The sequence below is a fragment of the Notolepis coatsorum genome, assembly GCF_963971535.1.
Source record: "Notolepis coatsorum genome assembly, chromosome: 3".
Classification (NCBI taxonomy): Eukaryota; Metazoa; Chordata; class Actinopteri; order Aulopiformes; family Paralepididae; genus Notolepis; species Notolepis coatsorum.
Window position 1 is genome coordinate 179819698 of NC_140167.1, and position 14305 is coordinate 179834002.

Below are 14305 nucleotides of genomic sequence, written 5' to 3' on the forward strand. Positions count from 1 at the left end.
ATCGTCAGTAATAGGAACAGGCAGTGGCTGCGGCAGCGGCACGCCGTTTGCGACTGCCGCCGCCGCCATGAGCTCGGGGAACAAAGCACGCAGTTCCCCCTGCATACTTTCCCCCACGAGCTTGCGTCCCTCACATGCAGCAGACTACTGGTTAAGGAGCCACATTCTGATGTGGCTGATAGCAGGGCATCCCGCCGCCGAGTCGGAGGTTCTAACCCAACATCTGCATACGAGGAATCCCAAGGAGACATCTCACCCCCATTTCCAGTGTTACCTGGACGGGCGGGGGACATGTCTCCACCGGGGCTTCGAACAAGAACCCGTCCGCTTCTACCATGTAGTCCTCTGTTTCCATCGGCCATGGAGAATCAGACGCATCCTCATCCGGCTCCAGCAACTCACCAAAACCAGGCCGTTCGCGTCTACAAGCCACCATCTTGCGACGGGAGCGAGCTGACGCAAAAAGTTTGCGTCTCAAATCCCCCGCAACCAGAGGAGCCGGCCGCCCAACAGCGGACGACTCCCCGGAAGCAGAGGAACCAGAGCCGGAACCAGGCCATCGCACAGGAGACGGCGCTGGTGCACCAGCTCCTTGGAGAGGCAAACTATCCATCGGACGCCTACCGGGCGTGGCTGCCGACCACGAGAGAGGCCTCAACCCCGCTCCAAGACGTACGACAGAGGCGGCAATGGAGAACCGCTGGTGAAGGGTGACGTTGCGAGCGCGACCCTCCGAGGTAAACATTATGACGTAGCTTTTTTCTTTTTAAATATATGAGAGAAGAAAAAAACAAGAAAAAATGTAAACACGTATCAACTTTCTTCAACTAAACAACCTTGTCATGTGTGGGTATCTACCAAGGCACTTCCTTGTGGTGAAAGTGAAGAAGGAGGCGAGTAGGTGACCACACACCTGCTTATGAAGGTAAGCGGATAGGGGTGTGGCCAGACGGATGTCGGTATGTAAAGGTACATTGTGGAGTTTTTTATTCAGTGCTAGGCACGAAGTGAGGTTAGTGCAAAATGACGCTGAGCGGAAACCAGAATGAAATAGAACCAAATCATTTTACTCTCCTGTACTTGTAAGATGTGACAATAAAGAGTCTGAATCTGAATCTAGAATCTGAATCTAGAATCAACATTAGTTACATGAAATAACTAACTAGTTTATAAAAAATAAACCCTAAATTAGTACTAGTTGGAAAATACTTTTTGTCCATTTCTTTGTTTAGAATTGACAGTTGCTTGTCTTGCTGGAGTCCATCATTCACCCACAGTGTGATCTCTTCACCGCTGAGTGAATCCCATTACTATGCCGGCCTTCGCTAACTTACAGTAATGTCCCCCTGAACACATTTAATTTCCTCTGTTCTCCTCCGCTAATGTGCTGGGGAATCCTCTCAGGTATTCCAACAGTGTCCTCGGGACATGGTGGGATAAAGTGGACTTTGTGAGAACCAGCAGGGGACCGAACAGCTGCTCTGTTGGACCACTTTGAGCCCCAGACTGAGAGATATGATCCTTTCCTACTAAACTGGGTTTTCATTTTATTTTTATTCTGTGTTTTGTCTTCTAGGGCTTTGAAGACCCCAAGGACAAGTGAGTACAGATCACCCCCCCCCCCCCCCCCCTTCATCAGGCCTTGTCTCTCCTGCTCTCTGCTCGTTCTCACATCTATCTTCCTGTGGAGAGTTATCTCTCTTCCTGTGTGCCAAGGTGGAGGGTTGCTCCTGCTACCGCCCCGGTGTTAATGGTGACCTAGAATGTCCGGTGCAATAGATCTTTAAGACGGGTTGTTTGCGTACATACATTACATCCACTACATGCATACCGTTTTATGCATGCATGCATGCATACATGCATACATACATGCATACATGCATACAAACATACAAACATACATACATACATAAATACATACATTTACTCAGTCTGTGTGCTGTCCCATCTCTCACTACTTCCTCTTCACTCCTCTCCTCTCACCCCAGGCACTCTGGCTTCTTCAGAATGTGCCTCTGTGGGAGACAGGGGATCTAAATGTCCACCCCTCCATTATTGCCGTGATCACAATAACCTGGCATCACAGATCCCCGCTTAGTGCTCGCTCCATTGTCAACAAAGTCAGATCACTCTTTAACCAGCGCACCTGATCCAATGGTTTTTCAAACCAAATAAGTAGAATCATCATGATCAAACTGCTTATCCATGCTTGATTGGGGGAGATGGCTAATAATGGCTTTTTTTTTTATGTGTGTTGGCCTTTTCACATAATGGAGCTTTACCAGGCTGTAACCACATGCTGCTCTTGGCTAGCTTCATGCCGTACCCAGGGGAGGTCCACGGATGGGCAGGCAACTACTACAGTACAGAGCACATTTAGCTCAGGTTGCGTCCTCAACCTTGGGACAACAGTGTTAGAAATCCACTATGTAGTTCTGAGGAAAGAAATTATTACTTGTAAATGTTCAGAAGTTGTTTATATGGCTCTATAGTCTCTTAGTCAGTCAATTAACCTGTCGATTAATTAGTTATTTCCTGAAAAGCGTTAAGTACATCTCTGGTAAGTTCTACGGTGCATCTTTTAGCAGAGAAGGTGCTTTTTTGTATTAATTAATTTTTTTTTTTTAGAGGAATAAGACCATCACAGCCAATCATTTACAGCTTTTAAACAGTGTTCAAGGGATCCTCTCTACATTTTATTCAGAGAAATGTTATGTGGAATTCATAAAGTGCAACCACCGTAGTGTAGTGCCCGATTCAGTGTTGAGGACTTAATACAAAATCTATGCAGGAGAAGATGTTGGTTTTCAGACCTTCACTATGCAGATGGTTCTTCTAGCATCTAGCATTGGTTGCTAGGTCCGTTTCATGGGGGACGTTTTTGGCCCATAGTGTTTTCAATGGATATGTCTCTTTCCTCCCCTTTAAAACACACTTACCTTCAATTGTAAAGAGTCTGGCTGGCCAGGGATTTCTTTTAGTTGACAGATCATCTGTCACATATGTCATAATAGAGCACATGTGTCAAAATACTAATAATCCTTCATCCATCTGTGTGTGTTTTGAATGTTTAATGGATTTGATAATCAATGGGCTATGGTCCGTTTGACGCTAATGACGGGCTGAAGTAGAATATTATAGGTGAGATGAATAGACAATATCTTAATAGAACAATAGCTAATTATTTAATTAACATCCATGCCCATTCAGCCAGCAATCAGATATAAGCGGATCATAATCACTTTCATAACAGACTGAAGAATAGAGAAACGGGCTAAAACGAAAATAAACTATGTTACGGAGGTCTCCAGGCACATTGAAGCCCTTTATGGTGCAAGATATCTCTCTGTACAGACAATGCAAAAACGAAGGGGACTTGGGCAGGTGACAGGCGGTGGCCTCAGTCTCAGACAGATTTATGCTCTGGTATCAAGCTTGTCTCTCCAGCTGACCGTCCTGGATGAGGCTGTACTAACAAGTGAATGACGGCAGATCCGAAATAGAACGCTGTGGCGTAAACGTCTCATGCGTTGTTCTGTTTCGTATTAGCTCTCGCTCGGCATCACTAGTCTGCACCAGGGGCGGCGGGGGGGAGGAGCTAGCAGGGTCTTCAGCCCCCTCTGAAAAAAGCGTAGCCCCCTCAAAGCCCCCCCTCCCAGTTATGTTTTTTATTTTATTTATATATAAAATACATTACGAATTCCGTTATATTGGACATTTGTATTAATTATATCAAGCGAAGAACATTATCGTGGGTTTGCGTGATGAGTATCTCCACCTCTTTTATTGTGAAGCTGTATCTATCTACCGGACGTCATCAAAAGTATGTCTGTCACTATAGCCAATTGAAATGCTAGAAATGGTCACGTGGACTGGGAGAACCAATGGAATAGTCCCACCGGGCCGCATGTATATTATTTCACTTCCGCGTTCGAGCTGCGTGCGAGTTCAAAAAACAAAACAAACAGAACGGGGAAATATAACGCTTCTTTTAATAAACAGGAGCCATACATAAAATACGGGTTTATCGCAACAGGTCGGTGATTCTTGCGTGCCGAGCCGACGTCCTCTCTGCATAATATGTGGCGACAACAACAACAACAACAACAACGAGGCAAGTTGGCAGATAAAGTAGCTGCTGCATTCAACGCCAATCTGGAATTGGAGGGCGGCGAGTGGATATGTGACATGTTTCAAACATTAGCAGGGATTTTGGAGGACTTAACAACAAACAAGGTATGGTGAGTCGTGTTTGCATGCATTCTGATCTGTTCGTCACCCGCCGCGGTGATCTGACTGCAACAGCTGATCTGCTGTTCATGAATGAATGAATGAATGAATGAAAAACAGATTGCAGAATGGGTACAATACAGTACGGCGCAATACACACAATTGTTAAGGGGATGCAGACCAGAGAAAAACGTTTTTTTTTTCAATATCAGTATATTAAATTAGCCATTGTTTTTGTTTGTTGCATTAAAATTCATTAGCCCCTGCTATAAACAATCCAGCCCCTCCAAAGCTCCCGCGAGGCCAATTCTCTGGCGCCGTTGCTGGTCTGCACTATCTCGCATATGTGCACGCACACTGAATAAAGACCACAAATGTACCTTTAATCCCAATATTCGTCTGACCACACCCCTATCAGCTTACCCATATAAGCACGGGTGGGGCCACCCACTCGCCTCCTTCTCGTTTTCACCACAAGGAAGAAGTGCCTCGGTAGATCCCCACACTTGACACCATGCTGGAAGAAAGAATTAGGAGCAGCTTTGGGAAACAAGGATACGTTGACATATCTTTATTTTCTCTCTCACTATTTTCGAGAAAATACGGCGATATTGTCTTCGTACTGGAGTGTCTGGAAGATGATGATCATTCTAAAAATCCTCCACCGGTTTTCGTATTGGGAGTTCGTGCCGCTACATGCTTTTCCAACTGCAGTCCTTGCTGTGTGCTGGTTGCGGTAAAGGCACAGCTGGGCTGTAGGACGCGCCGCTGTTGTGAGACGCGGTGGGTTCCTGGTTCTGGTGAGTTATGTTTTGCTGGCAGGCTCCACTTGTCTGTTAGTGCTATGGGGGCTACTTGACAATGTTTATGAAAACCGGCCCCAGGCTAGGGTCCTTTGTTCAGTCTCCTAGACGACAGAAGACCTTGGTCTGAAGCCATTTTAGTTTAACTAGTGGGCCGCGACCATTAACACTGGTGATCCCTGTGTTTTCTGGACGAGTGGATATCTCTCTGTCCCGTGTTAAGCCCCTTCTTTCATATCCAAATGAGAGTATTCCTTCACGAGGAGATATGTGCATGGATGTTCGATAGCGGAAGATCCATGTTCAAGTCAGCTACACAAGCCAGTTTGGTATTGTGCTGATTCCGTCGGGTGTTGGTAAAATCACCATTGTAAAGCTGTGTTGACATCTTGTTTCTCTTTTCTCTTAAAAAGTGAGGAGGGTTTCAGAACGGCGGCCTGTCTGGGTGAGTGTTATATCATTGTGTACAAAGTTCAGGTGATAGCTGCTTAGCTTACGGTTAGCCAGTCAGCTGTTAGCTGCGGCGTTAGCCTGCTGGGATCACTGCGTGGCCTACAGAGGTTGGGCCTACTGTTAGCCAGTCAGCTGTTAGCTGCGGCGCTAGCCGGTTGTGATCACTAGGAAACGTTAGCTTGCTGCTATCGGACAAGGCCAGCGCGCGGTAGCTCCGGCTCCTCGCGCGCCGCCGCGCGCTTCCCTCTGGTCGCGTGCGCCGTTCGCTCGGCGTCTCTCGAGCAGGGGCGGTAGCGACCGACGGTTGGGGCGACCGTTAGCTTAATGCTACTCTGTTGAACGTGCTTTGATTATAACATGTTTTACACTCTTGACTACGACGTCATCTTTGACAGGGGATGTTCGTCGACCCTGCCCTGAGCCTGGACGGGGATTGCGTCAACAAAGAGGACTGTAGCGACTGGTTGGAGCGACGACGCTACCCAGTTCGAGCAACACAGGATCGGCTGTGTTGTCTACGGGGTCTTGAGACTGCACTTCGCTGATCTACGTTCCGGGTAGGACAAGGTTTGACCAGACCTTATAACACGTCTTCTGGTTTTTACCTTTCTAAATGTTTTGTGAATAACGATGTTTTCCCAAAACGTGTGTTGCTGCAATGCATTTAGGATACGACGTGAGTTATGTGTGAACTGTTTTTGTCACTGGCAGTTAGCTTCTCCGTGCAAATCGGGTTGTTGTTACAGATGTGAAAATGATCTGGTTGTTGTGTGAGAAACATCATGTGTGTTTATATGTACCGTGTACTCACAACTAAGGTAACTAACCTATGAAGCTATGCTTAGTGACAAGTGAGTAAAAGAATGTTCTTTTCTCAGCCTGTGATGACAATGAACAGTGTGTTCACATATTAACAGGTTTTCCTGTTTTAACTGGCCGTAAAATAAGAGGATTGTGTTTCCCCCCGGTTCCCTGGGGACTTTTTCATCCTCCTATCAGACATGTTGTGCACTACATTGTGTCTTTTGTGTGGTAGGGATGCGATGTAACCCTTAGCTTGATTGCTGAGGTTGTGCTAAAACTGCTGGAGAAACTTTATTTTCCTAAAAGAAAAGATTGTTTGGTCGCTGTCGTGTGTGCTTGGCAAGGCCTGTGGCCGATACTAATCGAGAATTATGTATTCTCTCATTATGAAAAACGGCGTTCCTCTGTAGAGTGTTTTTGCCATTTTTTGTAGGTAATGATGGGTTGTGTGTGTCATGTGACCTACAACTGGGTTGGACTGGCCACAGAAGCACATGTGTATGTTGGACCGGGGCTCTTAGAGAGCCCTCTCTATTCTGTGTTTTTTCCTTAGTAAAAATCAGATAGCAGGTTGGCTCATCCGCTGTGTGGAGCTGTCAAACGCTTCATAGAGCTGACTATGACTGTGTCATATTCTCTTTTTTGTCATTACATCGTATCATGGGTGTGGGGTCGTAAAGGGGTGAACTGGTAACCTTTCCTCTCCCCCTTGTTTCTGTCGGTCAGGGGTACACCCCCTGTCCTTCAAGGTTCCTGTCACGTTGCGGTTCGGCGCGTTACGGGGTGGGGGGGGGGGGGGGGGGGGGGAGGGAGTTTCCTGGTCCCACGGCCTGGAATATTGGGCGTGTGCACAGCAAAAATTCCCCCGCCATAGAGTACGTCACCGTGCGCGTCTCTGTTGGTAGGACTTCCGTGTGCTGTTTAGGTCCATGTGATGGATCTGTTTCGGGGGGGTGGTCAGGGCTCCTCCTCACCAAGCGCCTATTCGGGCCTTCTGTGAGTTCGGACTCCTCCTTTCCATGTGAGGGAGCCTCCATCAGAGTACAGAGCCTTCCTCCTCAGATTGTCAAAGTGAGTGGACCCTCTAGAAGGTGTCTTATTCTATTGTGTATGTATTGATTCAATTCGATTATTGAGTGTGTATGGGTTCAGTGCCTCTTCCCCGGAGAGCCCTAAAACCAATTTTTTACATGGCTCAAGGTGCAATATATTCTTTTCAATCTGTACAGCTCGCGTGGGAAGTCTCTCTGGGGATCCCCGTCTCCTTCCTATGGGAGGGTGGTGGGATGTAAAAATGTGAACAATTTTTACCCCCGGCTGTGTAGACTGGGATACATACTGTTGGTGCTTCCTTCTTTTCTATTCAAAAAGTGTTGGAGTTAGGAAGTGTCACACCCCTCTTGTCGTTCCCCTGGGCGCCTTGGGGATTCAATGATAGGTTTAAATAGCCTGTTCATTGATGGGGGTGTGTCCCGACGCACGTATAGTGCTAGCTCGCTGTAAACAGGCGACTGACTGGCACGCCTTGGTTGCTTGAGGTTAAAACAGCGTTTTTATAAAGCAACTGAGATGGGGGTTTTTCCTCTTCCGACGACCACATCCCACGACCTGGGTTGGTTATCGACGGATTCTCGTTCATGTCTGGGGGATGATGACGGAATGGATCTGAACATATGTAGAGGGGTCTCACGCCCTTGGGGTGGGCCACCAGGCGCGGTTCGCCCGAACGTCTGGGTGGCGCCTTCTTTTCATGTTAAGATCGACACGCATATCTGCCCTTTCTCCTGGAGTAGGCATGTCGGCGTGGTTAGGGCACGGGACTGGTTCTGGTCACGCTGGTCCGGATCAGTTGAACCCGTTGTCCGCCGGGGATGCAGATCTGCTGTTCTGGTACCCTGAGGGACTTGGGCTTTTTTTAGGGGGAAAAATGCCAGGTCGGTCCGGGTGTCACAGGGTTAAGCGCTATGGAGACCCTGGTTGGGTACGTTTTTACTCAGCACTGTCGTAATGGCTTACGGCCATGCCATCCTGTACACGCTCGATCTCGTCGGATCTCGGCCGCTACACAGGTTGGTCCTGGTTAGTACTTGGTTGGGAGACCGCCTGGGAATACCAAGTACGGTGTGCTTAGGGGCTGGTTCTCCATTCTTTTTCGCTCCTCTCTCACGCATGGCGAAGAGGGGCCTGTGGGGGTGGTCTTTGACCTCCTCTGGTGACCCTGTGCTTCCCGTACCGCCAGGCCCGGTCCGAAGTAATGTTTCGTCGACCCGTAGGCCTGGGTTAACCCTTTTTTGAAAACTGAAACACTTGTACTGCGGTATAGCCGGTGTATACCCGCAGGTGTGTTTTGGAGTTTTTTCTTGAGGGGTTATAGGAACAACCACCGCATTGGGTAACACCAAGGTGGTTGATTCCCTGGTGTGTTGGAGCAGTGTCAACTCCCGGGTTCACCGTTTGAGGGTGCCCCTGCACGTTCATGACGTCTGCCAATCGTGTCAGCCTTCTCTGCCTCGACCCCTCTGGGTGGGGGTTTTTAAATGGAGGCTTGGTCATGCAACACCGCCAGCTTACGCTCCTTCCGCCGGGGCGGCTGTGTTCAGCTGTCCCCTCTGGCGCCTGTCTTGTCCGCAGTCTCCAGGCTAGGGTTAATAGCCTGTTGCCTGGTTTTTTTTCCCCGGTGCGCTGCCTGCTTCCGTTGGTTAACCTTTTTTGTGTGCTTACGGCCATGCTGACTGCCTGTTGCAGGGTCAGTGTGCCAGGCGGTGTACTATTGGGGGGACGGGGCCCGCTCGGCTGAGGGGCCTTTGTCCGAATACGCTGGCGATGTGGGGGGCGGGGCACTACGTGCCCACCTGGTGGGGTCTTGATGCTGGCATCATGGACTTCTCCGGGCCCCCATTCCAGGGAGTCCAGTCCTTTTGGTGGGTCTGGGTCTTCCTTCGCGCTCCGCTGCTACGGCCTTGCCACGGGGTTGGGTTTGCCCTTGACCCCGTGATTCTGGGGGCAGTAACGAGGTTGTTCCTCCGTTCGTTCCCGGGTGGCATGCGGGTTGTGCGTGTGTGTAGTTGTGGGGTCAAGCCACGGTCTGCTCACCCTGTGCGTTGAGTTGCTTGAGTGCCTCTTTGCACGGTCGGGTCCGTCGCCCTCCCGTGAAGCCCCTAATAGGGGGGGTGCCCTCCATTAGGGTGGGTCGGGGGGGCTCGGCCCTCCCTGTTCTGATGGTTGTGGGGGGCTGTCAGCGGGGTGTATTTGTCGGCCGTTGGCTCTCGCTCGGCCTCCCTTGTGCAGACTAGTGATGCCGAGCGAGAGCTAATACGAAACAGAACGTTAGGTTATGACTATAACCAAGTTCTGTTAGTATAGCGACGCTCGGCATCCGACGCCGCTGCAGCCTTTGACCTTGCCTTGTGGCGAAAGCTTGGGAAGGAGGCGAGTGGGTGGCCCCACCCCTGCTTATATGGGTAAGCTGATAGGGGTGTGGTCAGACGAATATTGGGATTAAAGGTACATTTGTGGTCTTTATTCAGTGCGCGTGCACATATGCGAGATAGTGCAGACTAGTGATGCCGAGCGTCGCAATACTAACAGAACTTGGTTATAGTCATAACCTAACGTTAACGTTAGTAAGGTTTTATTTTTCGACCGCATCATGAAAGACACAATGAGTCAACAATATTAGAACAAATATCGGGATAAGATATTCCTTTATTGATCCCCTTGGGGAAATCTGGGTGTCATAGCAGCATGGGGGATGGGGGAGGGGCAGTACAGGTATGAGCAGGGTAATAGTAGAAAGACATAAATATATGCAATAAAATGTTATCTGAATATAAGAATATGAGAGAAAATAAACGGTGTAAACAATGTAATTAACTATGAATAGAATGAATAGATGAGAAAAAGATAAAGATCAATGCCACTGATCCTAAACCCCAGGCCTACATTTCGATTATATAATGAATTCCATAAACGTAAATAATACAAACCAGCCAATATGGAAAATGGTCACGAGAGATACTGGACTTAGTCCACCTTTTCTCAGGAGCCTGTGTCGTCAAAATTAACTTGAAAATGGAAAGTTTGAATACAACTTATCTTGAGAAACACCTCCATTTGGGGGAAACCCCTTGCCAGGTGCGTAAACTTGTTCCGAGTGACTTCATTAAAGGACAAGTCAGAGGTCTGAATGGGGAGTAGCGACATTTTGATATGAACCCTTTCACTACCACACTACCAAAGGGTTAACCCTTTCACTGCGACAATACAGAAGGTTAACCCGTTCACTGCCGCACAACAAAGGGTTAACCCTTTCACAACCACACTACAGAAGGTTAACCCTTTCACTACCACACTAGAGCGTAGTGGAAGGGTTAACCTTCTGTATAGTGTGGTAGTGAAAGGGTTAACTCCATGCGGCGTGCACTCATCTGAAGTCTCAATCGGGCCCTAGGTTGATCAGGCAACCTTTTCACCCTCCTCCTTTAGAGGAAGACGTAAGCCGGTCTCGTCTTGTGTTATCTAGACATTTCAATTTCAGACACACACAGGAGAACCTCAACCCAGAGGACGAGGTGGACGAGTTCCTGGGGCGGGCCATCGACGCGCGCAGCATCGACAGGCTGCGCTCCGAACACGTCAAGAAGTTCCTGCTCACCTTCCGGGAGTCGGACCTGGAGAAAAAGGTAGGAATGGAAGGGTGCATGTTTGTAACGCTGGTCACTATGTACTAACAGGCTCTGACGGCTTCTAACTGCCAACCCTCCGCTCACCAGCACCAAGTCACCATGTACTTAAGGAATAGCTCATGACAGGCCATATAGAGAGTTGTTGAAGCAGTGTTCCTGTCTGTTCTGGATTACGGAGATGTGATTTATAGTCATGCAGCGGCTTCCACTCTTAAGCCCTTAGACTCTGTTTACCATTGGTTTAGATTTATCACCGGTGATAGTTATGGTACTCACCAATCACCATTGTATCCTATATAATAAGGACGGGTGGGCCTCTTTGGCAGAGAGACGTAAGTTGCATTGGAATCTGTTTCTTTATGAAACCATAATTAGAGACTACTTATATTACTTCTTTATTGAAATGGTTTGTACTGAACTTGGTAGATCTGCTTTTGGCTTCTCTGCCCCTACCTCATGGAATACCCTGACACTCTAGTGTCTATGGGTCAGTTTTGTACCTTATTGACCAATCAGGTCACCACAATATGTAATTATTAAATGATTACCTCTGTTTTTAATTTTCTTAATTTTTTCTTTATTAATAATTTTTTCTTAACTCATTGACCGCCGGGGATTAGCCGCATCCTGTTCTAGTCAGGCCACGCTTTAAAGATAGGAGTGTGTCACCTTGTTTGTAGAGCTATATCTATATTATAGCTATGGATACAATACTATGGTCATTTGACAGTAAACTATCTTCTGTCCAAGATGCAAAAAAGAATACATTTTTTCATGCATATGTTCGCACGTTATCCCGTGGTGAATATAAGTATAGTTTCGGAATGATCCAGGCTAATTCCTGGGAAACTGAGTTATAGGGCTCTATGTGAATTCTACTAAAAGCATTGGCGTTTCATCCCTGGACACGCTACTATTTCCAAATCAACTGTATATAATAGGTATTATGTTTCATCATGAATACATGAAAGGGGGGGGGGGGGTAGTTTCTGATGCTTTGATTGCCAGTAATGGCATTCGTTATGAACACCACACACGCAGATCAGCCGGATCGGTACGAAATCCTTGCAGGATCAAGCTGAAATTGACGTCAGATAGTCCTTACCTGAGGTTGAGGGTATTCCAAAAAGAATATTCCAATTGTTTGATCGCCATCTGGTCCATCTGATGTCCATCTGGTCCACGACATAATACGGCACAACACATGCATCGAGGGGCCCGGACCCGTTTCAATGCGACCGAGTGAATCTCTAGGCTTCCCTGTACTAAAAAACTGCGCCCAGAGCGGTTTAAACGTAACACCCGGTCTGGAACAGGGTTTACTGCACTCTTGATACTGCCACCTAGCAGGATCTGGCCTCTACTGCACCCTCTGCGTCCCAGTATGCCTTTTAACGGCAACATTCTGGTCCGTGACATTGAATAGAATATTAAAATCGAAAAAAAGGAAAAACTATCAAATAACAAGTATACTCGTTGTTGGCGTTCAAAGGATGGCGCCCAATAACGAGTATAATCGTTGTTGGCGGGGAATGAGTTAATATGAGAAAAATAAACAGTGTAAACAAAGGTGCAGATGAGTTGGCTGCAACCCTCCCAGATGCAAGTCAGCTGACTGGGCAACTGTGTAACAGTAAAATAATGTGTTGTCAAAAACACAAACATTTCCTTTCAGGGTCAATTCAGACTGATAAAAGACACATTTGCTTGCTTTTGAAGACAGTTTTTGACTGTCGTGTGGTTGCTTTTGAGGACAGTGTTTGACTGTCGTGTGGTTGATTTTGAGGACAGTTTTTGACTGTTGTGTGGTTTCCCCCTGTTGGATTGAACACTAGCCGGCCCGGGAGAGCTGCAGCCAACTCAAAAAACACAACTGGTTCATTGCTGGTCCAGTTGACGAGATTTTGGTTGATGTCTTATCAGCGTCACAATAGAGTCTAAATTCAAAACAAACAGGATTATCCTTTAAAGGGAATCTAATGTCAACGCCAGTTCAAATCGCATGACGCTGTCGTCTCCTCTCCTACTGTGTCTCCCCTCGTCCTACAGTACTCCAAACAGGTGGACTCCAGGTTCGGGGCGTACGTGGCATGTGCCTCCCTCGTCTTCCTCTTCATCTGCTTCATCCAGATCGTCATCGTGCCACAGTGAGTCCATCCTCCAAGCACACAGGCCCACTCTGACAGTCAGAGTTCTAATCTAGTCCTAGTCCAGTTCTAGTCCATCCTTGTTGGCACAAATTATGAAAGACGTGGTTTTTAGGAACAATGGCAAGATAACTTGTTTAATCTAGTAATAATAATAATAAACTTAATTTGTTTAGCACCTTTCATACAATAACCCAAAGTGCTTCACAGCAGTGATGTAAGACATTTATCTATCTATCTATCTATCTATCTATCTATCTATCTATCTATCTATCTATCTATCTATCTATCTATCTATCTATCTATCTATCTATCTATCTATCTATCTATCTATCTATCTATCTATCTATCTATCTATCTCTCTATCTCTCTCTCTCTCTCTCTCTCTCTCTCTCTCTCTCTCTCTCTCTCTCTCTCTCTCTCTCTCTCTCTCTCTCTCTCTCTCTCTCTCTCTCTCTCTCACACACACACACACACACACACACACACACACACACACACACACACACACATACACACACACACGTTTTTCATTCCTCTCTTCTGTCCCTCCTCTCAATCCCCTTCACAAAACCTGACTTACTGTCTGGCCTGCCACCTCTCTCCCTATCCTTTTATCTATTTTCCTATCTGTTTATTTATTCTATCTATTTCTCACTCACCCTTTAGACACACCCTGCGTCTTATGTTTACCACATTACTATATCCCTGCTTTATCCTCAACACACACACACACACACACACACACACACACACACACTCGTAAATAGGTCAACAGATGTTTACCAGGATATTTACATATTGCATTGTCTCATCTCATCAACATGACAAACAATGTGATATATGCAGTGCAGCAATTCATGCAAAATATACACAAACACACATACACAAATGCATGCACGCATGTTCTGTATATGCACACACACACTCACACACACACACACACTGTCTCATCCCTCTCCCCCCTCTCTGTGTCCACAGCTCCAATGTGATGATAGGCTTCTACGTCACATGTCTGGTCGTCCTGATGGTCATCATGTTTGTCTCCGTCGTCTACTCTTGCTTTGGGGTGAGTCACCTCCTCCTCGGCCATCACGTATGGGACGAGTAAAGTTGTCCCTTTATCCAGACCGCGAACGTGAGAGTTCAGACCACACTGTGAAACTCCTGGGCCCTCATTCAT

General features: G+C 47.1%; 1 protein-coding gene across 1 annotated transcript in view; it reads left to right on the plus strand.

Moving 5' to 3' along the window:
- adcy5 (adenylate cyclase 5) overlaps positions 1–14305 on the plus strand; it is a gene marked incomplete at both ends in the record, with an annotated part of 340988 nt that overhangs the window by 287137 nt on the left and 39546 nt on the right. The window contains 4 exon segments of the mRNA XM_084311459.1: positions 1577–1599; positions 10813–10972; positions 13025–13122; positions 14104–14191. Of these exon segments, the coding sequence (XP_084167585.1) occupies positions 1577–1599; positions 10813–10972; positions 13025–13122; positions 14104–14191 (369 nt within the window).